We start from the raw sequence: 26221 nt of genomic DNA, 5'->3' as shown, positions 1-26221 counted from the left end.
GGTCTTGCAAAAAAAGGATCACAATTTGAGGTGGGCAAAGTATTGGCTGATGCAAGGAAAAGATGTTAGGAAATAGGACATAACTAAGTAGATGAATGGGTAGTTTACTTAATGGAGAGAGACAAATTATCACACACGAGAGAAAGAGAGAGAGAGAGCACACACGCTATACGTGGTTCACCCAATGTGGGCTACATCCATGGGAAAGCAGCCACTCAATGGCTTTAGTACTTCAAACAAGAAGTAGGTTACAAAGGATTATACCCTTAATAGAGCTCCCGCCTTGCTTCACTCTCACAACCTCACACCCATCTTGTTGCATCAACTTCACACACTATAAATGTGTGTAGAAATGGCCTCCTTTTATAGGCCAAAAGGGGTGCCCTCTCTCATGAGGGCACCCGTGTGTAGCCACCCTTGTGTAGACAAGTCCAAATGGACTCTCCAATCCGCCCATGTGTGACCGCCCTTGAGAAGACAAGTCCGCCATTGAAATCGGCCACCGGCCATGAATCTGGCCACCGACCATTGACTTTTGGCCACCCATCATTGACTACCGGCCATCGGCCAAACGGCCAAATGACCGGCCGTTTTCCGACCACTGTCCGACCACTTTCCGGCCATAATATTCCGATGAAGCCAGTCTCGAGCTTTGCTTGAGACTAACCCAATAAAATTTTGGCTTTTGGCGAGTGATTTTTCTTTACGCACGATGGCTTCTCCTCATAACAGGGGCCTTACAAATGTGCGTGTTTAATACAAAAAATTACAAGGGGTAAATCAAGCTCCATACTTAACAAAAGATTTCTTTGGAGGTATGCGCACTAGATATTTACATTAAGAATAAAGAATATAGATTTTTTGCTTACGATGCTATTACTTGTGTTAGATGGTTGCGGAAGCACAAGTTCAACATCAAATTTGTCAAAAGCTTGCAAACAATGCTTGAAATCAAGAAAGTGGAGCATGTATTTAACCCAAAGCAGATAGCCCACAATTTCAAGAGAAGAGTTTACCTTGCCTTGGTTCTTGGAGTATGATGAGGGGTGCTTCCCTCCAAATGAGGAGAAGGCACACAATGAAGGATAGGGAAGAAGATCACATGGAGGTACACAAATGTCCACAGTGGAAAAGTCCAATGTGCAGATGCCTCAAGGTGAGGGTTTGATGCAACTTCTCAAGTATCAAAGTTGATATTCTCTACAAGACCTTATACCTATACATTCATGCAGGTTAATTTGCAATCCAATTTGATATTTTTGTGCAGATGGAGCATTTTGAGGAAGCATCAGGATTGCAAAGAGCGGCTCGTATCAAGGAAAAACGTGAGTGCGTTTCTCTGCAACCCTAATTCCAACAATTGGTATCAGAGCACGTTGCGTCCTCCCGGGCTTAGTCGCGAGCTGCTCCAGCATACGCCTGCTCACTTTCTCCGATTTCAATGAGGTTTGGTGAGCGTTCGCAGGTCGACAAATACTTTGGGAGAGCTCTTAGAGCTTGGTCTGCTCATATTTCTAATTCGGGCTCATTTCGGCCTCCGTTCCACTACAGGCAGTGCTGCACAGGCTATTTCGTCATTTTGTGCAAAGTTTGTGTCAATGTCGTTTTCTGCATAACAGGTGTCTTAAAGTCTTCTACGGTGTGTGCTATATAGCACGTGTTGTTCCCGCTCCATTTCTCCTATTTTTGGGCAGTTTTCACATCAGGTGCAGCATTTACCATGGCTGACAACAACACAGATGTGTTCAAGATGTTTGTTGTTGAAGACAGCTTGGATGGGGACAATTACCCTATGCAGGCTTACATGATGCAACATGTTCTTGTGTCAAAGGGCGTTTGGACTATTGTGCAGGGCATTGATGTACATCCTGGTTCTGAGGATGTAGGCGATGTTGAGGATGTTGAAGGTCTTGTTGCAAGGATTGTTGCTATTAGAGTTGTTTTGCCTATGGCAGAACAAGCTCGTTGGGATGTAAAATATGCGTAGGCTCATGCATTGATTGCATTATCTATAAAGCACAACATTGTTCCTCACATCCGTTCAACAAAATCTGCAAAACATGCTTGGGATATTTTGGTTGGTCTTTATGCAAGTCGCAATGAGGCTAAAATTGCACTGTTGCGTAAAGAGATGGAGCCGAAGATTATGCATGAGGAAGATGATATCGACAGTCCTTGCTAGTGTCAAGGATATCAATGAGCAACTTATTTCTGCAGAGGTGAAGTCATTTCAGAAAGTTCCCTTGTGCAGACTGTTCTTGATGCCTTACCAGATTCTTACGAGACTTTTGCTAGTACTTGGAGACTTATGACCCAAGGAAATTCAAAAGTTTTCAAGTTTGATGCATTATGCACATTGCTTTTGCAATAGCCACTATTCAAAAAAAACAGGACTAGACAACGTGTAGTTGAACAAGCTTTTATTGCTTCTCAAAGAAAGGGTGGTAACAGCAATGCAGCCACTGCTTATGGTTATGCTGCAAGTGGCAAAACTTCTGTTCCTAATGCTTCTGTTGTGGTAGCACTTCGTGTGGCAATTCTGGTGATAAGGGCAAAAAGAAGATGCATTGCCGTTATTGTAAAGCTAACGATCACTTGATAAGCAGTGTCCTAAGTTGAAGGCGAAAGAGGCTAAGAAGAAAGAGGGTGGTTCCACTGCAAATGTTGGTCCCACTACAAATGCAACCATTGTTGAGTCTTCTGTGAAAGGAGACTGTGATGCTAATGTCGATGCAGAATGGGCTTTTAGTGCAGAGTGCACTTACAATCCTGTTGTCCATGATGCATGCTTGTAAGTTGTTGCTGCAGATTCACATGTGTGGTATTTCGACAGTGGTGCTACTGTTAGGAAATATGACGTAGCTAAGTAGATATTTGAGTAGACTACTTAATGGAGAGAAATAGATTGCATACACAAGAGATTATAGAGTAGAGAGAGAGAGAGAGAGAGAGTACACACGATATACGTGGTTCACCCAATGTGGGTTACGTCCACGAGAAAGCAGCCACTCAATGGCTTTAGTACTTCAAAACAAGAAGTAGTTTACAAAGGGATTATACCATTAATAAAGCTCCCACCTTGCTTCACTCTCACCACCTCACACCCACCTTGTTGCATCAACTTCACACTATCAAATGTGTGTAGAAATGGCCTCCTTTTATAGGCCAAAAGGGTTGCCCTCTCTCATGAGAGGCAGCCATGTGTAGCTGCCCTTGTGTAGATAAGTCCAAATCGGATCCTCCAATCTGCCCATGTGTAGCTGCCCTTGAGAAGACAAGTCCACTTTTGAATTCGGCCACCGACCATTGACTATCGGCCAACCGACCGGTCGTTTTTCGACGACTTTTCGGCCGCCGTCTGGCCAGAATATTCCGGAGAAGGGAAAAAAAAGTATCGGGGGCTTCCGCCCCCGAGGCCCCTAAAGTTGCCCCTGAATTTTGGCCGTGAAAATTTTGGTATCTACGAGTGATTTTTATTTCGAGCGAGTGATTTTCCTTCACACACGATGGCTTCTCCTCATAATGGGGGCCTTACAAATGTACGGTTTTACCACAGAAAATTACAAGGGGTAAATCAGGCTCCATACTTAACAGCTACAAAGCACATTACCTCACATCATGAATTGTTCACCTCTCTCGAGTCTGTCCATCATGGGAATTCAGTCACTTGTGCCAACAATGCCTCTTATCCGGTTCAGGGAGTTGGAAAGATTGTGCTTACTGGTGCAAATGGTAGTTCCTTCATACTTGTTGATGCACTTTATGTACTTGGGATCAAGAAGAATCTCTTGTCTATCCGCACTTGCTAGACTTGGAATTGTAGTCAAATTTGTGGATGACAGATGTACAGTTCATGATCTTAGTTTTGGTGATGAAATTGTAGCATCTGGCCTTTTGTGTCGTGGGGCCGTATAAGCTCACTTTGTATGACAAGTGTGGACAAAATTTTGCAAATTCTGTTGCAGATTCAAGGGCTATTTCAGATGCAAAACTTTGGCATGCACGTTTTCGTCATCTGAATTTTGCCAGTTTGCTGCGTTTGCAGAAATCTGATATGGTTGATTCTTTGTTGCCTCTTGAAGCACTTGTCAAACATGTTCGTGAAGACTGTATTTTGGGTAAGATGCAGCGTTCTAAGTTTCCAAAGGATGGTTCAGTTCGGGCCACATGCACGTTGCAGCTTGTCCATAGTGATCTTTGTGGGACATGCAAACTCCGTCCTTGGGCAATTACCTGTACTTTGTGACTTTCATTGATGATTACTCCAAGCATGCATGGGTATTTCCGCTTAAAGCGAAGTCCGAAGTTTTTATGTGCTTCAAACAATTTCTGGCTATGACTGAAAATGTCTCGAAATGTACTATGGGCACCCTCCGTTCCGATTGAGGGGGGGAGTATATGTCTCATGAATTCAATGCATTTCTGGCTAGTCGTGGGATAAAAAACCAATGTACAGTGCCTTATACACCTCAGCAAAATGGTGTTTCCGAGAGAAAAAAACAGGTCACTTATGGAAATGGCACGATGTATGGTCAAAAGTCAAGCTTTGCCGCATTCTTTTTGGCTTGAGGCCATCATGTGTGCCACTTATGTACTAAACAGGTGTCCTACAAAATCTTTGCAGTCTATTACTCCATATGAAGTTGGCATGATAGAAAGCCTTCTATTGAGCACATGCGTGTTTTTGGCTGTTTGGCATATGCTTTGGTGCCACAAACACAGTGCAGAAAATTGGATGATAAGGCTCTCAAATGTATTTTTGTTGGTTATAGTGCTGAAAGCAAAGGTTACAGGTTGTATCATCCGCAAACGAAACGAATTTTGGTTTCACGGGATGTAGTGTTTGTGGAAGATTCTATTCAACCTTGCTGTCATGTACTAGAGACAGTAATGTAACCTCACAGGACATTTATGACACTTTGTTGCCTCTTTTCAATGGTGGAAATACAAATTTAACTTCCAGTGAGGCAAATGTACAACCTATGGGGGTTTTTGAAAATGTTAAAGATCATCCTATTATTGATGCAGATGTACATGATGTACTTGATGAGGAAAGGGCTGAAAATGAGCAGGCTAGAGGTATGCCAAAATGGCTGGTGCACACTTTGCGTGACAGTAAATTGGATGCACCTTTGTCTAGTCGTACTCGTTCAGGCTCTCACCATGCATCTTATGCATCAGATTGTTATGCTTTGGCTGTGTCTAGCTTACATGATGTTGAGGAGCCTTTGTCTTTTGATGAAGCACAGAATTCAAAAAATTGGATGGCTACCATGCAATCAGAATATGATGCACTTATAGAAAATGACACATGGACTTTATGTGATTTGCCTCCTGGCAAAAAGGCCATTGGTACGAAGTGGGTTTACAAGTTGAAACGCAAGCCGGATGGTGAGATCGATGGTCATAAGGCTCGACTTGTTACAAAGGGTTATGCACAGCAAAAAGGCATAGATTATGAAGAGACTTTTGCTCCCACTTGTTGTATAACTACTGTGCGTTTTCTATGTGCATTGGCAGCTCATTTTGGTTGGGATGTACATCAATCAGACATTGTTACTGCTTTCTTGAATGGTGACATATTTGAGGAAGTTTATGTAACGTAGCCTCGCGGTTTTGTCATAAAAGGACAAGAGGACAAAGTGTGCAGATGTAAGAAGGCTTTGTATGGGTTGAAGCAATCTCCTCATGCTTGGTATGAGAAAGCTGACACTCATTTGGTCAAACGAGGCTTTCGTAACAGTCCAGTAGAAAGCACATTGTATGTAAAGCATGAGGGTGATGTACTTCTCATTATGGTTCTTTATGTCAATGATTTGCTGATCATTGGACCAAATGAGAGACATATTGCTGAATTTAAGGCTGATTTGAATGCTACTTTCAAGATGAAAGATTTGGGGATGTTGCATCATCACTTGGGTATACAGTTTAAGCAGTGTGATGGTGGTATTGCCTTGTGTCAGAAAAGTTACATAGAGACATTGCTATGTAAGTTTGGATTTGAGGATTGAAAACCTACTGCCACTCCCATGGAAACATGTTTGAAGTTGAGTCTACATGATGCTGGCAATCCTGCTGATGTCACTCTTTACCAAACTGATGTTGGCTACCTCATTTATGTATGCAACACGAGGCCGGATATTCAGTTTGCAGTCTCACAGGTCAGCAGATTTATGCATAGCCCAGGGTCTAAGCATTGGCAGGTTGTCAAGAGGATTTTCCGCTACCTTAGTGGCACTTTATATCTTGGCTTGTTTTATCTCAAGGGGGGATCGTTGCCGCCAGACTTACATGCTTTTTCGGACTTAGATTGGGCTGGTTGTTTTGACACGCGAGTGTCCACAAGTGGTTTTTGTTTCATGTTTGGCAGTTCATGTATATCATGGTTGAGCAAGAAGCAACCTATTGTGGCCACTTCGAGTTGTGAGGCTGAGTACAGGGCAGTCTTCACAGCTACGATTGAGTGTGTATGGATGAGACGCCTTATGGCTGATTTGGGTGTTGGACAGGACACTGCCAACACTATCTACAGTGACAGTCAAAGCGCATTGGCAGTTGCAAGGAACCCAGTTTTTCATGCTCGCACAAAGCACATTGAGGTGCATTACCACTATGTCAAGGAGAGGCTCTCAGCAGGAGAGATCAGCTTGGCTTATGTGCCAACACATGACAACCTTGCAGATCTTTTCACAAAGGCTTTGTTTCGTGAGAAGCTTGAAGCTTTCCGCAAAGCTTTGGGCTTACTCCCCTTTGTCGACTGATCATGTCCTCAGGGCATGGCACTTCCCTTTACTCATGTGCCAGCTCTCGTTCACCGCATCACTCAGAGGGGATTTGTTACCATATACATGTGGTAGTGATGTGTGTGAACACACTAGGACTGTCGGGGCATTTTTTCCCTCTTTAGGAGGTTTTTCCCCCCAAGTATTGTATACACGCCCATCACTCTAGGGCTATCTATCTTTCCATTGTACACAAAGTAACACACTCTCTATTGTGTGCCTTGAGCTTCCTTCGTCTTCCCCAAGCTGTGTGCGTTTCTCTGCAACCCTAATTCCAACAAAAATCAGCATGACTAGTAGGTCCTGTTGGAATTAGGGTTGCAGAGAAACACACACAGCTTGGAGAAGACGAAGTAAGCTCAAGGCACACAATAGAGAGTGTGTTACTTAGTGTGCAATGGAAAGCTCAACTGCCAATGCGCTCTGACTGTCCTGTCTAACACCCAAATCAGCCATAAGGCCTCTGAGCCATACACACTAAACCGTAGCTGTGAAGACTGCCCTGTACTCAGCCTCACAACTCGAAGTGGCCACAGTAGGTTGCTTCTTGCTCAACCATGATATACATGAACTGCCAAACATAAAACAAAAACCACTTGTGGACACTCGCGTGTCAAAACAAAAGCCCAATCTGAGTCCGAAAAAGCATGTAAGTCTGGTGGCAATGATCCCCCCTTGGGATAAAACAACCCAAGATGTAAAGTGCCACTAAGGTAGCGAAAAATCCTCTTGACAGCCTGCCAATGCTTAGACCCTGGGCTATGCATAAATCTACTGACCTGTGAGACTGCAAACTGAATATCCGGCCTCGTGTTGCATACATAAATGAGGCAGCCAATAGCAATTTGGTAAAGAGTGACATCAGCAGGATCGCCAGCATCATGTAGACTCAACTTCAAACCTGTTTCCATGGGAGTGGCAATAGGTTTGCAATCCTCAACTCCAAACTTACATAGCAATGTCTCTATGTAACTTTTCTGACACAAGGCAATACCACCATCACACTGCTTAAGCTGTATACCCAAGTAATGATGCAACAGCCCCAAATCTTTCATCTTGAAAGTAGCATTCAAATCAGCCTTAAATTCAGCAATATGTCTCTCATTTGGTCCAGTGATCAGCAAATCATCAACATAAAGAACCACAATGAGAAGTACATCATCCTCACGCTTTACATACAATGTGCTTTCTGTTGGACTGTTACAAAAGCCTCGTTTAACCAAATGAGTGTCAGCTTTCTCATACCAAGCACGAGGAGATTGCTTCAACCCATACAAAGCCTTCTTACATCTGTACACTTTGTCTTGTCCTTTTATGACAAAACCGCGAGGCTGCGTTACATAAACTTCCTCAAATATGTCACCATTCAAGAAAGCAGTAACAATGTCTGATTGATGTACATCCCAACCAAATGAGCTGCCAATGCACATAGAAAATGCACAATAGTCATACGACAAGTGGGAGCAAAAGTCTCTTCATAATCTATGCCTTTTTGGTGTGCATAACCCTTTGCAACAAGTCGAGCCTTATGGCAATCGATCTCACCATCCGGCTTGCGTTTCAACTTGTAAACCCACTTCGTACCAATGGCCTTTTTGCAAGGAGGCAAATCACATAAAGTCCATGTGTCATTTTCTATAAGTGCATCATATTCTCATTGCATGGCAGCCATCCAATTTTCTGAATTTTGTGCTTCATCAAAAGTCAGAGGCTCCTCAACATCATGCAAGCTAGACACAGCCAAAGCATAACAATCTGATGCATAAGATGAATGGCGAGATCCCGAATGAGTACGACTAGACAAAGGTGCATCCAATTTACTGTCACGCAAAGTGTGCACCAACCATTTTGGCATACCTCTAGCCTACTCATTTTCAGCCCTTTCCTCATCAAGTACATCATGTACATCTGCATCAGTAATAGGCTGATCTAAAACATTTTCAGAAACCCCCATAGGCTATACATTTTCCTCATTGGAACTTACATTCGTATTTCCACCACTGAAAAGAGGCAACAAAGTGTCATAAATGTCCTGTGAGCTTACATTACTGTCTCTAGTACATGACAGCAAGGGCCGAACATAATCTTCCACAAACACTACATCCTGAGAAACCAGAATACGTTTTGTTTGCGGATGATACAACCTGTAACCTTTTCTTTCAGCACTATAACCAACAAGAATACATTTGACAGCCTTATCATCCAATTTTTTGCGCTGCACTGGTGGCACCAAAGCATATGCCAAATAGCCAAAAACACGCATGTGCTCAATAGAAGGCTTTCTATCATGCCATGCTTCATATGGAGTAATAGACTGCAAAGCTTTCGTAGGACACCTGTTAAGTACATAAGTGGCACACATGATGGCCTCAAGCCAAAAAGAATGTGGCAAAGCTTGACTTTTGACCATACATCGTACCATTTCCTTCAGTGACCTGTTTTTCCTCTCAGCAACACCATTTTGCTGAGGTGTGTAAGGCACTGTACATTGGTGTTTTATCCCACGACTAGCCAGAAATGCATTAAATTCATGAGACATATACTCCCCCCCTCGATCGGAACGGAGGGTGCCCATAGTACATTTCGAAACATTTTCAGCTATAGCCAAAAATTGTTTGAAGCATATAAAAACTTCAGACTTCGCTTTAAGCGGAAATACCCATGCATGCCTGGAGTAATCATCAATGAAAGTCACGAAGTACAGGTAATTGCCCAAGGACGGAGTTTGCATGTGCCCACAAACATCACTATGCACAAGCTGCAACCTGCATGTGGCCCGAACTGAACCATCCTTTGGAAACTTAAAACGCTGCATCTTACCCAAAATACAGCCTTCACGAACATGTTTGACAGGTGCTTCAAGAGGCGGCAAAGAAGCAACCATATTAGATTTCTGCAAACGCTGCAAACTGGCAAAATTCAGATGACCAAAATGTGCATGCCAAAGTTTTGCATCTGAAATAGCCCTTGAATGTGCAATAGCATTTGCAAAATTTTGTCCACACTTGTCATACAAAGTGAGCTTATACAGTCCACAGCACAAAAGGCCAGATGCAACGATTTCATCACCAAAACTGAGATCATGAATTGTTCACCTGTCATCCACAAATTTGACTACAAGTCCAAGTCTAGCAAGTGCAGATACAGACAAGAGATTCTTCTTGATCCCAAGTACATAAAGTGCATCAACAAGTGTGAAAGAACTGCCATTAGCAGCAGTAAGCACAATCTTTCCAACTCCCTGAACTGGATAAGAGGCATTGTTGGCACAAGTGAGTGAATTCCCATGAGGGACAGACTCGAGAGAGGTAAATAATTCACGATGTGAGGTAATGTGCTTTGTAGCACCACTGTTGAAATACCACACATGTGAATCTGCAGCAACTGACAAGCATGCATCATGGACAACAGGATTGTAAGTGCACTCTGCACTAAAAGCCCATTCTGCATCAACATCAGAATTACAATCTTCTTTCACAGAAGACTCAACAATGGCTGCATTTGTAGTGGAACCAGCATTTGCAGTGGAACCACCCTCTTTCTTCTTAGCCTCTTTGGCCTTCAACTTAGGATACGACTTGATCAAGTGATCATTAGCTTTACAATAATGGCAACGCATCTTCTTTTTGCCCTTATCACCAGAATTGCCAGACGAAGTGTTGCCAGCAAAAGCATTAGGAACAGAAGTTTTGCCACTCTCGCAGCAAAACCATAAGAAGTGGCTGCATTGCTGTTACCACCCTTTCTTTGAAGGAATAAAAGCCTGTTCAACTGCACGCTGTCTAGTCCTGTTTTTTCTAGAGAGTGACTCTTGCAACAACAATGTGCATAATGCATCAAACTTGACAACTTCAGGATTTCCTTGGGTCATAAGTCTCCAAGTACTAGCAAAAGTCTGGTAAGAATCTTGTAAGGCATCAAGAACAGTCTGCACAAGGGAACTGTGGGAAATGACTTCACCTGCAGAAATGAGTTGCTCATTGATATCCTTGACACTAGCAAGGAAAGTGTCCATATCATCTTCCTCATGCATAATCTTTGACTCCAACTCTTTACGCAGCAAAGCAATTTTAGCCTCATTGCGACTTGCATAAAGACCAGCCAAAATATCCCAAGCCTGTTTTGCAGATTTTGCTGAACGGATGTGAGGAACAATGGTGCGCTTCACAGACAACGTAATCAATGCATGAGCTTGCACATCCTTAACATCCCAACGAGCTTGTTCTAACGTAGGCAAAACAACTCTAATAGCAGCAATCCTTGTAGCAAGACCTGCAACATCCTCAACATCGCCTACATCCTCAGAACCAGGACGTACATCAATGCCCTGCACAATGTTCCAGACGCCCTTTGACACAAGAACATGTTGCATCATATAAGCCCACATAGGGTAGTTGTCCCCATCCAGCCTGTCCTCAGCAGCAAACATCTTGAACACATCTGTGTTGTTGTTGTCAGCCATGGTAAATGCTGCACCTGATGTGAAAACTGCCCGAAAATAGGAGAAACGGAGCGGAAACAACCTATGCTATATAGCACAAACCGTAGAAGACTATAAGGCACCTATTATGCAAAAAACGGCACTTACAGAAATTATGCACAAAATGACAAAATAGCCTGTGCAGTACTGCCTGTAGTGGAAACGGAGGCCGAAATGAGCCCAAATTAAAATTTTGAGCAGATCGAGCTCTACGAGCATTCCAAAATATTTTTCGACCTGAGAACGCTTGCCAAAGCTCACTGAAATCGGAGAAAGTGAGCAGGCGTGTGCTGGAGCAGCTGGCGACTAAGCCCGAGAGGACGTGACCTGCTCTGATACCAATTGTTGGAATTAGGGTTGCAGAGAAACACACACAGCTTGGAGAAGACGAAGGAAGCTCAAGGCACACAATAGAGAGTGTGTTACTTAGTGTGCAATGGAAAGATAGATAGCCCTAGAGTGATGGGCGTATATACAATGCACAAGGGGAAAAACCTCCTAAAGAGGGAAAAAATGCCCCGGCGGTCCTAGTGTGTTCATAAACATCACTACCACATGTATATGGTAACAGGTCCTATGCCATCAGAATTTTTGAAAAAGGACCCTTCAATTGAAAATTAGCTCAATTTTTGTACTTTGTCAGAGTGTTTGATAGTTCTAAGCTTTTGGCTTGGTTTTTTATCTCCAAATTCAGTTTTGAAAAGACCACTAGACTCCTTGTGATGTTGTGCTCTAGCTATGGTACAAGTTTGGTATCACTCTGTGACAGGGGGACATGGATCGCGATCCATGTACCCTTGTGTTAGATTACACTGAAACTTGACACACAACTTTCCCTTGGTCCACTGATCCTTGCTATATGGTTTTTGTGTAATTTGGACTTGATTAGGTCAATCAAAAGTCAATCTTTGTGTCTGTTTTAGTTGTTTTTTACTTTGAACTATTTTTGGCTCTTTTGACCCAATTTTTGAACTTTTTGCAAATGATTCTTTTGGGAAAAGTATTTTCTATGTCTCAGCTACCTATTGCTCCAATCTCGGCCAAAAATCTTGATGGGAATCTGAACACAAAATTAGCTTGTTAAATCTCTTGGAAGTTTCAGTAGTCTACTCCACCACTTCTTTTTGAATTTGGACAACTTTTTCTCAATCAAAAGAAAGTTTTTGTAATGGAATTTGCCTATTCAATTTGAGAATAGCGGAATTTAATGAGAGTACTTTCAAGAAATGATTTTGTGAGCATAGCGGGTATACATAATTGAAGATAGCAACATAATCATAGCAATTAGTTAACTTGGCATAGACAATACTTTTGCAAGAGAGAGAGTTTAGAGAACATGACAACAATTGAGGACCGGATTTATGTGGAGCCGGTCCCCCCTCCAATAGGCATTTGTATTATGATTTCTCCCATAAAGAGAGACTTGTTACAATACAGTCTTTGTGTTCCTTGTGACTTAGGTGATGCCATGAAGATGGAAGGCTTCATGCACCACAAACATAACATAAACTTGAAGAAAGCTTTAACTATCCCAAGCCTCAGTCCCAAGACCTCAAACACCTTCGAAGGTGGAGAGAGCTAGCAGGGAATGAGGGTAGGGAAGAGGAAGAAGAAACATTTCGTAGGAGAAAGAATTAGTTCCTCACTTATCATACTCTTGTTGCTAGCATACATAATAGCATAGTAATGAAGAAGAAGGAGATGGCAAGCTTAAGCATTGAAGCATGGCTCTTGGTTGGATTTGCACTCCATAGCCAAGAGTGTTGGTGTAGGCTCTCAACCTCTACTTGCTTGGAGAGGGAGCTCTTGCACTTTGCATATCACACAATGAGAGTGCTTGTGAGTGTGTGTGGGTGAGTATACCCCCTAGGCACCCCCCTAGCTTGCTTGGGTCGACCCCCCCTTGTAGCTCATACCTGAAGCTCATTGGACCCCTCCAGGCCTAGCCAATCACAAGCAGGAGCCATTACAAGCAACATGGGTAGCCTTGGGACAAGTGTCCCCCTTTCCCCTTTGAGAGAGAGGACTTGATAAATGCTAAAACAATTAGATAATTCATGTAATTTATCATTGGACCCCTTTGAAGCTTAGCCAATAGGCTTCAAGCAACACATGAAGGTAACATGGGTAGGGGCCTGACATGTGTCCTTGCTGCCTCTTCAAGATGGGCTTCCCTTGTGTGTGTGAGTGGGTGTTCTCTCTCTAGGCCCTAGGAAAAGGGCTCGCCCCCCCTCTTGTAGGAATGCTTTTGACTTTTAGGTGATCAAGCACCTTACTCACCAAGCATGACAAAGCACTTGAACTAGGGGGGGTTCCCACAAGCATCTCAGGCAAGCTTCTCAAGGCACCTCAAGTACTTTAATCATGCAGCAAGTCAAGCACCTCAAGCATGGAGCCAGTCAAGCACCTCAAGCATCTTAATCAAGCACCTCAAGCATGAAAAACACCTCAAGCATGAAAAACACCTCAAGCATGACAAGCACCTCAAGCAGGACAAGCACCTCGAGCTTGGGCCGGGTTCCCACCTCAAGCTCAGCCCTAGCTTACTTAAGGTCAAAAGGACTTTTACACACATTTATTGGAGGTCTTCAATGAAGCTAACCCTAAGGTCTTATGCTCCATTGGTTAGCCTTGCTCTTTGATAGACCATCTCCCTTTTGGGCCCCTTTACATTGGCCCCGTGTTGAGATAGATCTAAAAGCACATACCTATATCTTAACACTTGTTCCCGTTTATTCTCCCACATTAAGTGATCAATTTAATATGAGAAAATCATTTGGGTTAGTTAGATATTAGATTTTATGACATTACCTCTCTCTTGAAATCATAGTCGTCCTTGACTATGAGGTAGAAGAGATAAAGTCTTAGTCATTAGTCAATCGTACTTAGCGGGTAAAGGATCCCTTTTTACCCTACGACATCTTTCCAAGATGGATGACTAATCCATTTGGTGCTTGGGAGACATATCTGCCGCAAGCATGTCTGCTCTTTAGTCCATTTCATTCTCCCAAAGTACAGTGACAAATTCTACTTGGTGTTTGAGAGACGTCGTCATCACAAACATGATTCTAAGCATGCATACTAGTTAAATTTGTGCACAATTAAAAAGAGGACTAGTCATATAAGACAAAAACATGAGTTATTTAAAAGAAATTTGTACATTTGCTTACTCTAATGTAGCATTGTAAGCATTGACAAGGTTCATACTATCCTTAAGTTGTACTCCTTGCATCCATTTAGCATCTTCAAAAGGATAATTTTTGAACTTAATAAGATACCGTCGGATAATCTTACCATGTCGTAGTACCTTGTCTTCATGCCGAAGGATAGCTTCGGGTTGTAGCACCTCTTCTTGGTCTTCAACTTCGGGAGGGTCTTCAATAATTGGTTCAATTGGTGGCTCTCCTTTGTAGGGCTTAAGTAAGCTTACATGAAAGGCATTGTGTATAAGCCAATGGTTGGGCAACTTGAGTTGATAAGCCGTCTCATTGATAGGCTTCAAGATTTGGAAAGGACCATAGTATCTTTTTGCTAGTTTAGCATAATACTTTTGATGGCCCGTAGGATTTTTGCCCGTCGTTTGCCTTAATCGAGCCTTAGGAAACTTGAGTAAGACCCAATCATTTTCTTTGAACATTAAGGCTCTTCTGTGCTTATCAGCGGCAGCTTTTTGCCTTTGTTGAGAGATGGCTATAGCCTCCCTAATCTTTTGAAAAGATTCTTGTAGGTCACGGCTATACTCATCGGCGGCGAAGATCTTCCCATGTACTTTCAGTAGCAAGGGACAAGCACCTCGAGCTTGGGCCGGGTTCCCACCTCAAGCTCAGCCCTAGCTTACTTAAGGTCAAAAGGACTTTTACACACATTTATTGGAGGTCTTCAATGAAGCTAACCCTAAGGTCTATATGCTCCATTGGTTAGCCTTGCTCTTTGATAGACCATCTCCCTTTTGGGCCCCTTTACATTGGCCCCATGTTGAGATAGATCTAAAAGCACATACCTATATCTTAACACTTGTTCCCGTTTATTCTCCCACATTAAGTGATCAATTTAATATGAGAAAATCATTTGGGTTAGTTAGATATTAGATTTTATGACAGTTTTTTTGTCTGCCGTGTGGTTTTTGACTAGTTTCTATGTTTGGCTATTTTGACCCACTTTTTCTAGTTTTTTGACATGGTGCCTTTTGGGAAAGTTATTCCAAATGGTATCAGCTACCTATTGGTCAAATCTTACCCCCAAATGGTCATGAGAGACATAGATCACGATCCATGTTCCACCACTTCTAAACATGAAATTTGGTCAGTAGTGCACTCTGTGGATGTCAGGTTTTCACTTCCTTTTTTATTTGGATCCCAAAAAGTTGAAAAACCCCAAATTTTGTGTCTAAAATGCCTGTTTTGTTGGTTTTACTTTATCACCAACCAATTTTGATGTGATTTTTGAGTTTTTTTTCTCAAGAAAACTAGATAAGAGGAATGTCTCACTGATGCACAGTTTCAGTGATCACTTTTCTCCAAAAATTGTCTCTGGGAGTCATGGATCGCAATCCATGTTCCTCTACAAAATCTGGTCAACCTTTCCAGATTGCTACTAGAGAGTTTATTAATGCCCTTGATCCACAACTTTTTGAATTTGGATCACTTTTCAGGTTTCTACCATCAAATTTTCAAAATTTCAGAGTTATGGTCATTTTGGCCAAAATATGTTTTTCACCCTTTTTTGCTCTGATCTTTCAGTCCAAATTTGATGGTGGTAGTTTCTACTTACCCTACTCCTAAGTATTGAAATGAAACATGAAACAAAAACACAAAACGGTACAAAATAAAGTCAAAACAAAAAATAGGACAACACTTTGAAAGCAATGAGAAAATCAACGAATGAAATGCTTTTGGCTATCTCACTCACAACCCTCTTTACCTCTCAAGAATAGGTCTAGCAAGTCTTCAACTTTTAGAGTCTACCAAGCACTAAACCCCGCGTCTAGCTGCTTCACTGCTAAGGTGTAAATGAAATGGAAAGACAAATCTTAGGAAAAGAACGCTCTAAATACGCACTAGGTCACTCACCATCTAAGAATCATTATCCTCGTCAACGATGCCAATGTTAGCAGGTCGCCACGACAGACACCTGTAGCATAGCTATCTGGAACTAACATAATGTCAATACTTAAGGAAGTAACTCGAATGGGGCACAGAGACTCTTTGAGGTTGTCAATCTCAAGAAGTGAACCTTAACAAGAAAAGACACCAACTCAACGAGCAAATTGATCACTCAATGATCGGAAATCTGCTTATGTCCTTTCTCACCACTCTAGATTATCATGCCATTTCAGCACTCGAATGGACTCGAAATGCAAGGAAACTTTAGGAGGAGGTCTAGGACACCTAAGGACCTATTCTACCAAGTGTAATTGCAATTTGACAAGGTTAAAGAATCATGATTCATTATGAAAAAGGTCTTGAAAACTACAACAAATCAGCCCAGAAAGATCACCCTATGGTCTAGGAACACTCTCCTACGATCAAAACATCAAAAAACAATGATTTAAGCACTAAAATATGATGATTAGGCTCATTAACGTGTAGTCGCAAACCTCAAAAAAACTGACAATGCTTACACTTGAATGAAAGAGCAAAGAGAGAGGAACACAATGCAAGTTTCAAAATGGACAACGGATTACCTGTTTATTAGAAAAGTTGATTACAAGTTGGAGCAGCTTTGTAGCTTGAGCGCACGTTTTCAGAGCTCCTTCTTCTTCCAAAGATAAGCCTCCTTTCACATTAAAGTTATTGACCTTTATACCTAGGGCTTTCTAAATGGACAGTGATCGACTCAAAGGGACCTTTACAATCATCATGAAAAAATTACATCTCAAGGAATTGACCTACTACTCTGGAATTAGGATTTACATAGAGTAGCACTACACTAGCTCAGAAAAATAATAGACTACAAATGTGGTGTCCGTCGGCTACGTGTCCAGCCAAGTGGGCGCTCGTTCTGTCAATCCATTAACACTCTTGTATATAGGCCTTCATCATTTTTAAAAGTTTGCTAAGTGAAAATTTGAGCTACCTATCCAAAGATACAAGGGTATCTTGATAAGCTTTTAAATTTGAAGTTGTTTTGGAAATTACCACAAGACGGAAATGCATTTAAGAATTCCCCCAGAGAATAATGGGCATGTAAGCTTGCTTAGATTGTTATGTATATGCACAACAAAAACGACCAAGGTGGACTTGTTGGGATGTCAGTAACAAAAACATAAATTTATAAGGAAGCTATGGCCAGAAAAGCACTTGGTTTACTCAAACAGTGGGTGGTTGGCACCCCTCAAATTTCAAAAGCTTCCAAAATATCCCTCTATGGATTGCTCCAACTTTTGCATATATAGAATATTCTTTTTAATAGTCGACATCTACCATGAAATGTCCTAGATGGAAATTTCCATCATGATCTCACAAATAAAGGCATTTATGTAAAGAAATTGAAGAAATCTCAGCTAGAGGATCGTAAGATTATCTTAATAGGAGTTTTATCATCTTCTATTTAAGCAGAACCAATCAGCTTCCTATGAAGAGATGGAAGAAATCATGTCTTTGGAGATGAGCATGAGATTAACAAGAGATTTTTTGGGAATTTTGATAAAATTTAAGAGCATTTTGGGATGTTTTAACAGAAAATGAGGGGCATTTTAGGAGTTTTTAAGTATTTTAGGAATTAACACAAACACAGGGAATTCTTGTAATTTTTCCTTTCCTTTGTATATTGGATGCTATTTAAAGCCATTAGAGAAATGGTTGTTAAAGATATAGCATAAACCAAGTATTAAATTCATGGCTATCATTGGTAAGTAAAATGCCTACACAAATAATGTTTTCCAAATAAGTAAAATGTTTACCCACGTTAGTGTCCGAGAAAAGTGTGTCTCAACTTAGCCTCGAGCCATTTAAAAATTCAATACGGGTTGAGAGGAGAGTGAAAAGGAGCTGTGCAAAGAAAATAGTTATATATATATATATATATATATATATATATATATATATATATATATATAGCTAAATATATACTTAATTTGCAAAATTGAAGCTTAAGAATTGGCTTAAAGGGATTTGTGTATGCTTAGCATAAAGGGGTCCTTTTGCAAGCCTAGTTGGAATAAAGGTTTTTCCCAAACATTGAGCTACCACATGCTTTTTCCAATTTGTAGTACTTGGATAGAGAGGCACATGAATCTGTGCATTTGACCTCTGTTAAAAAATGAAGGCCTTGAGTGACCCTTTTCTTGTGTACATGCTCATGCGGTGCTCAATCGCTTTCGCTGCTGCGTCAGTTTTGATTTTGATTTCAGAGTGCTCAGAGTAGATATGGAACATGCTCTGGGCTGTGGTCGGCACCCGCAACAACCAGTCCCCCAAAAAAGAGTTTTTGATGGTTTGCTCATGTGTCACGTCCTTCAATGTTTAGAAGGATGGACCCTCTCTATGCCACTCTACCTATAGATTCCAAGACTTCTCCAATAATGTGTGTGTGTGTGTGTGTGTGAGAGAGAGAGAGAGAGAGAGAGAGAGAGAGAGAGAGAGAGAGAGAGAGAGAGAGAGGGACAAGGAGGTATGCAAAAAGGGGGAGGAAATAGAGGAAGAGAGAGAGAGATAGAGGTAGACATAGTGAGAGGGATTGAGAGAGTGAGATGTAGAGAGAGTGAGAGGGATATAAAGAGAGAGAGAGAGAGAGAGAGAGAGAGAGAGAGAGAGAGAGAGAGAGAGAGAGGGAGGGAGAGCAAGAGAGAGAGAGAGAGATTGAAGGCGTGGGAGATAGAGATAGATAGAGAGAAATAGAGATAGGAAGAGGTAGCAGGAGATAGAAGGGGAGTGAGAGAGAGGAAATAGAGGGAGGGGAGAGGTAGAGAGAGAGGGAGAGAAAAAAAAAGCTTGCTCTGGAAGCTCTTTTTGGAGCAAGCTTCTAGAATGATCCTTTTTTTAAAGATTTGGTCAGTTGAGCAATATCTGAAAAAACCTCGCTCCAAACCTCAACTCATTAGAGTTGCAAATGTCCTCAATGATTGGGTTTCTCTTGTTTCCTTCATTTCCTCATTGTCCTTTCACTCAAGAATTTTTTTGTGGGTGTAGGTCCACCCTCTATTTATGTATAGAGAAGGCAAGGGATGGCATGTGCTATAGGGCATAAGACCTACCATTGTAGCTCAAATTAATACATACTTTATATTTCATGCATTCGTATATTCATTCTTTTCATGATGTAGAATCTTTCTAGGAATTAGATGTCCATATCCTTTCCTTTCATTTTAAGATTCTTTTTACTATGTTGTGCTCTTGTTTCACACATAGTTCTCATCTTGCATGCTTGAGGAAAGCATGCTTCCTATTTCCATGATAAGGTTCATAGAATCTTTGGTAGGGCTGCACCATCTGTCCACATGTTATTTTTTTAGTTTCATTGCTAAAATATGGATTTCGTCTATAATCTTTGAAAAAATGCTTGCATTAATGGGATGGGCCATAAGCTTGGACCATCCTCTCATGGACTACGGGTTTTCAGCTTACTACACCATCACATGATGTAACCTTGGCACAAACTGTGTATGAACTAATGTGGAATTATAGAAAGTTCCTTTATTTAGTCATGACATCTAAGTGGCACCTTAACTAGCCACATTAGACTTATGTCCATCTTAATATGGCAGGCCTTGTGGTTTTTCACTTGTTAAAAATGCAGTTTTTTTGATTGGTTGGAGGAGATACAAGAATCGTCATTGAATCATGGAAAGGAGATGATGCATTTTTGTGCCCCGTGATGGAGTGTGTGTGTGTGTGTGTGTGTGTGTGTGTGTGTGTGTGAGAGAGAGAGAGAGAGAGAGAGAGAGAGAGAGAGAGAGAGAGAGAGAGAGAGAGAGAGAGAGACCCCCTCTAGGACCACATCCCTACATTATCCACCATCATAGCCACTTGCTCATCAACGTTGATAGCCCTCTAGATGGCCATGCCAATCGCTTCAAGGATGTTGAATGTGGGTGAGATGATGTTGGAAGTGCCTAGGCATTTTAGTGTTGAGCATTGCGTTCTTGTTAAGGAGCCGACGCATCTCCACTTTGCCCATAAACAATAAACTATGTGTCCTTCATGTTTATTATGAATTGCCAATGAAATTGGCCGTGCTTCCAAAATCACCCTTCCTCCCTGACTCCAATCATCAATGTGAGGAAGCAAAAATGTGGAATCCCCCCAAGTTGTACCTGCCTGCAATACCCTCACTCCTTTGGGAGCCACTTTATAATGTCAAAAAGCATTTTTGGTGAAAAAAAGGTGTGTGCATGTGTGTGTGTGTGTGTGTGAGTGAGAGAGAGAGAGAGAGAGAGAGAGAGATGAGAAAAAAAAGCTTTGATTTTTTCAAGCACAAGAGGTATCATTGAAGATATATAATAATGATTAAAGGGATTGACTCAGATTACCAACTATAGCCATCATTTCTTTATCTTTGAGGCTAGTAGAGTTTCCCAATCTTGGAAAAATGAAAATTATATCCATTAGTAAGGAGATACTAATTAGGAGATTCATTGAGGGTAGTAGTTTGGAAGGCAGAAAATGAATATTCTTCACTACAACCTATATATGGGCAATGGGGACTATGTGAGTTAGTCAACTACCAAAATACATGACTTGCAGTAGTAGGCCGCGAGCTATGACCACCATGGGTGAGAATGCTATGGGCAACGAGCACACATGCAAAGGCTATGGTGGGCATGGAGGCGATGAGGATGTGAGTAGGAGGAGGTGACATAGGTAGAGTGTTTGCACAGGCTAGGGTTAGTGTGGGTTGGGTAGCAAGAGCGCACAGGTAGATGATGGTATCGACTCTCTCTCTCTCTCTCTCTCTCTCTCTCTCTCTCTCTCTCTCTCTCTCTCTCTCTCTCTCTCTCTCTCTCTCTCGCTCTCGCAACGCCATAACTTTGGAGTGTAGGATTCTTGCTCTCACTCCTTGAATGCTCTTGCTTCATGTCCTTCTCTCTCGTCATCTGATTGTAGCCATCGTAGCTCTAAAAGTGGTTTGTGCCAGCAGTAGATGAAGTAAAGTTGGAATCTAGAAGCTACCGTTGCTCTAGAAGCATTTTAGCCTAAAAGACCACCCTAGACCACATGACAAAGCTTCAAAGAAAAGGCAGGTAACGGTGGTAAACCTGTTTGATGTTGTTAGTGTTTTTGGCTATGATAGTGTATCACATCCTCATTGTCATCATGATTGTTATTGCACAAGCTGATGACATCACCATAGGAGAGACTCATGTGCTGATGATGATGTGGATGGACACCATGCATGTAATGATGGTAATGAGGTTCCCATTTTATGAATCCTATGCCCATGTATGTCTCTAAATACATTGTTATCAAATCGATGAGCTTTTCTCCAAATGTCTCTCTTTACTTTCATCAGCCTGTGCAAAGTTGTGTCCATCTCATTAATCCTACGATCGTGGATATCTATTTGGACGTCGCTATCAAATCTATGAGCTTTTCTCCATATGTCTCTCTTTAATGTTAGTTTCAATTTTCATGTTTCACATTAATTTGTGTCGATCTCGCTTATGCCATTTGTATCCTTTTGTAGACAAATTTGCATTATTTTGGTTGTAGCTATATGAAGACAAGTGGCTGCATTAAAATTCTACAAATTTTGTAGGTTTTCTCACCTCAAATTTGAAAATTTAGACGTAAAACTTAAAAATTGTAGGTGGGATTACATTAAACCTAGGGTTTGTTTAGACACTAGATCTTTACAATGAAAGCAATCTTCGAGAAGAATCATCATAAAATTTGTTTTCATTAGTTTTCTAAATGGAAAAGTTGAAAATTTTGGTAAATTTTTTTAAATTTCCCCAAAATTTAGGCAGAGCGTTTTCCTTTTTCTCTTGCTCTCAACTAGCATTTTTTAATTTCAAAATAGCATGAGTGTACGGGGCACGCTAGGATGTTACAATTTCTTTATCACTTAAAAAATTGCCTATTAGGATACAAGTGGAGCCTAAGGACTATAACATTTATTTGAATAAATTTATGTGTACCAAAGAGTTTAAAGGAATCTTTATTTTTTTGGGCCTATAATTTTTTTTCAACACCAATAGGTAGGGTGTCAGAAATGTTCTACTGCATAGAATCTTGAAAGATCCCTGGGATTGAAGAGTGAAAGGTAAATGTCTAGGGGTGGCATGGCGGTGAGCTGGCGAGCAGGTGGCAGTGGCAGTGGATTCGCAAGGCACAGACATGCAAGGACGCAAGGGAAAGTGCTAAAACTGGCACAAGGCAAGAGGGAGTAACAACTGACACACGGCAGAGTAGGAAGTTGGGGTTTTTTAAAGCCTATACGTCCCTTCAGAGGCAAAGAAGCCATCACGACGTGCTGGCTTAGCTCAGTGGACCAATTTGAAGCCTTTAAGGTTGCAGATTCGAAATTGATAATGATAGAGCCTTATTTATGCTTGGCAACAACACTTCCAACACACGCGCCCTTTGCACTTCAATATCCTCTCTGCCTCCTCTGTAATACGTGAGGTGGAATCTCAAAAGATTCCATCTAATGTGAGAAAGTGGAGCGAATTAGGTGTGAAATATCAAATAAACCTTTTAATTATATTTATATTTATATTTCTTTGAGGCTAGAAAGAAGTGATGGAATTGTATTTCACATATCTTCCACACTAATTTGGGAGGCCTCGTGATTTTATTGATTATCATGCTTCGCGTGGCCACATCCTAAGTTCGTAGAATCGTAAGGATACATTTCGGGCAAACTAGCAAAAAAAACACATACCTTGTCAGAAGGGTCAGATTGATCAGCTCGATTTCATTCATTCATGCGTTTTCCGTGATGTAGTTATTGCAGCTTTCCGATTTTGCAAATTGCAACTCTAGCTTTCCAGCCAGCTGTACCTTCACTTCGAGCTTTCCATTGCGTTCTAGCTCAACATAAGCTCCCGTTCGATGCTGCCGGCCCAAGAAGCTCTTCTCCAAAATGTAGAGGAGAATATTGCAGATTTCAACGACCTCACAGCCTCCCGCTTCCTCTGTTTCCAGCATGTCTCGAGACTCCAAACATGTGGGTACCTTATATTAGTACTTTCTCCCTGCTCTTGCTTGTTTTACTGTATCCGTCTTACATTTTTTGCAACTTTGGAAGAGAGGCAGCTTTTGTTTTTCGTGCTCAAAGCCTCAGCCTACGGAGAGCTTGACCATTGTTAAGAAGATCGATCTCTTTCTGTACCAAGAACATCTTTGCGGATGACATTAGTTTGCAGAGCTGGTGTAACATGCAAAAGCTCTCTCTCTCTCTCTCTCACACACACACACACACACACACACACACACACACACACACTTTTTTGTAAATCACTGGTATTAGTTTACAAGTGGGAAACCTCGACACGAGGAAAGCCCACTAGAAGATGATATACAACAGAGGAGAACACTAGTGTTCTCATGGAAAGAAAGCTAAAAACAGTCAAAGAAAATTCTGTAAGCATCGAGGGAAATATCTCCAACCTCCAAGGCATAGTGTAACGATTGCCCAAGCGACAATTTAAAGTGGTGAAAAGGATCAGCCACAGAGCCATGAAACATCTCAAAGTTGCGCTGGTTCCATAGGGCCCACAAAGCCCAAAATCTGACCCAGCTAAAGAATACCTCAAACTGAGTATGTCGAGGCTGTATCACACCAAAGAGTCTATGAAAGGCGCCTAAGGGAAAACGAAGATGAAGGGCAGTCGAGAGCCTGCGATAGAAAAGACGAATGTCTACACTGCCACAACATGTGCGACACTGAATCCTCAGCAACACCACATCGGGAACATGAAGAGGATGTGATATGCCTTGCCTGTAGGAAGCGACCAACTGGAAGAGCACCCACCACACATCGCCATAGGAAGATGTGCTCTTTAAAAGGAAAATGATTCTTCCATATACGAGACAAAGTGCGTTTCCACCACAATCTAGATTCATGAACATACCATAACTGGTTGCCATGCTGCACTATCCAAGCATCCGCTTGTAAGAAGGCATAAACACGGCCAGCGGACAAGTGATCGGAACGAGTGCTGGAGAGGCACCAGTCAGCAAAGGAGAATCCATGATGCATGGAAGTATTGAGGCAAAGTCCGCAAGCATGGATTGAATCTCCCGCCAAACATGACGATAATGAGGACCCAATGTGAAGCGCTGAGCCGCATCCCGAAAAGGCAAAACATGCCCATCAATATCAAACACCTGATCAACCAGCGATAGTCCTTTTTGAGAGAGGAAGTATGCCGGACGAGGAGAGCGCTGAGTCAGAGTGGTTGAGAAGACCTTACTCCAATGAATACTCTCCAATCTCAGAGAATTCCCAGAAGGGAATTGACGACCATGCCACGATAAATGCACTGTAACAGCCCTCGAATCAACAATAAGGGAAGAAGCAAAGGGGTAGCCTGGAATACGGCCTTCAAGCTTGCCAAATATGACCTTCCAATACGATGTATGCCAATGACCAAAAGTAGGTGTAACAATATTGGCGCATAGATAAGAAAGCATTTGAGTCCAAGGTTGTTGCTAGGCCACCGGAATGGGTAACAGCATGGCTTTCTTGGCGTAGACATGTTTTCGCAAATCCAAAATATTCAATCCTCCAAGGTGCTTAGGAGTGCATATTTTATACAATATTTGCAAGTGCTCTGCAAATGATGCTCTTAGTACACAATCTGTGAAATGACTACAAGACCCTAAGCATTCTATTTATATAAGCTTAGGTTGAGGTAGGGCAAAAATGTGTAACTGGTGCAAAAAACATAAAAGCCCAAAAATGCCTAAAAATGTGTGCACCAAGCCAGGCTCAGAAAATGACTGGTCGGACACGTGCTAAAAGTGTCCGCCCATGCAATCTACATGATGTGCGATGGGTGGCCAACCTGGGACAATCACTAGTTGTACAAAATGGCGAAGCAACGGTGGTGTAACTCTAACAATGACCAACACATCCTACTTGGTGTACTTTGCATATTCCATACCAAGAATGACATTTGCCTGATTATTAGTAATTTGGCATCGTGGAATAAAACCATATTGAGGTTGATGTATGCCTGAATGCAGGTTATCTTTGGAATGGTTAACAAGCATCTTGGCCATTAACTTATCGACAACATGCATGAGAGTGATTGGTCGCCAATGGGAGGACTCCTCACATAGGACCTGTTTTGGCAAAAGGTCCTTTTTCCAAGAGGATGGCATCTGCTGTTGTTCCCATGCCCTATTCACCATAAATAGCAACGGGTCCTTGAGATGATCCTAGAATGAAATGAAAAACTCAACAGTGAGTCCATCCCAACCCGGGGATTTCCCACGGCCCAAATGCCTTAAGCTGTCCTGCAATTCCTCCTCAGTGAAAGGAACCTCAAGCTCCTGTGCTTGCTGCGAGGAAAGGATCAGATTTACATGCGATAGAAACAAAAAACGCGCTTGTCGTGCTCCCTGTGAAAGATGAGTAGGAGCTGCAAAAACAGTCCCATAATGTATCACCAAAGCTTCAGCAAGCTCCTGCATGGAAGAAGTCCACTCCCCAGATGGAAGTTTAATTCTTTTGATAGCTTGATTTGTTTAGTATGATGTAAATGCTTGAAAAACTGCTTGGAAGCACAACCTTTATCTTGAAATGCATGCTGTCTAGCTCTAGTTTGCCACTTGGTCAGTTTCCTTTGATCATCGGGACGCAATATACTTTGAGCTGAAAGTAATTCAGCTAGCTGAGCTTCAGAGAGCTGAGAATGATTGACCAATGGCATTAATGTCTGACGTGTACTTTTAGCATGCTGCACTTGCCTTCGCTGGCGTGACATATAGACTTTTCCGTACTCTTGAATGACATGTTGAACTCGCATAACAAAACGATACGAAGCCGTGTCAATATGACCATACATCTG

The 26221-nt window shown here is 41.8% G+C and overlaps 1 protein-coding gene across 5 annotated transcripts in view; it reads left to right on the top strand.

The window, feature by feature from the left end:
* The first annotated feature begins 23033 nt into the window (after positions 1-23033).
* The window catches only part of LOC147432315 (Galactose oxidase/kelch repeat superfamily protein), an 80159-nt gene continuing 76971 nt past the window's right edge, over positions 23034-26221 (top strand). For 3 of the 5 annotated variants that reach the window (XM_086492281.1, XM_086492278.1, XM_086492277.1), the window contains exon 1: positions 23042-23370. In XM_086492281.1, coding sequence (XP_086348407.1) covers positions 23350-23370 — 21 coding nt within the window. In that variant the 5' untranslated portion in view covers positions 23042-23349. Of the gene's footprint in view, positions 23371-26221 lie in introns of all 5 variants that reach the window. The other 2 variants (XM_086492280.1, XM_086492279.1) reach the window with 2 other exon arrangements.

This window comes from Adiantum capillus-veneris, chromosome 20 (genome assembly GCF_014529385.1).
Source record: "Adiantum capillus-veneris isolate H3 chromosome 20, ASM1452938v2, whole genome shotgun sequence".
NCBI classification, from domain to species: Eukaryota; Viridiplantae; Streptophyta; class Polypodiopsida; order Polypodiales; family Pteridaceae; genus Adiantum; species Adiantum capillus-veneris.
The sequence above is the reverse complement of the archived record's forward strand: the minus strand, read 5'-3'. Positions and strand labels throughout refer to the sequence as shown.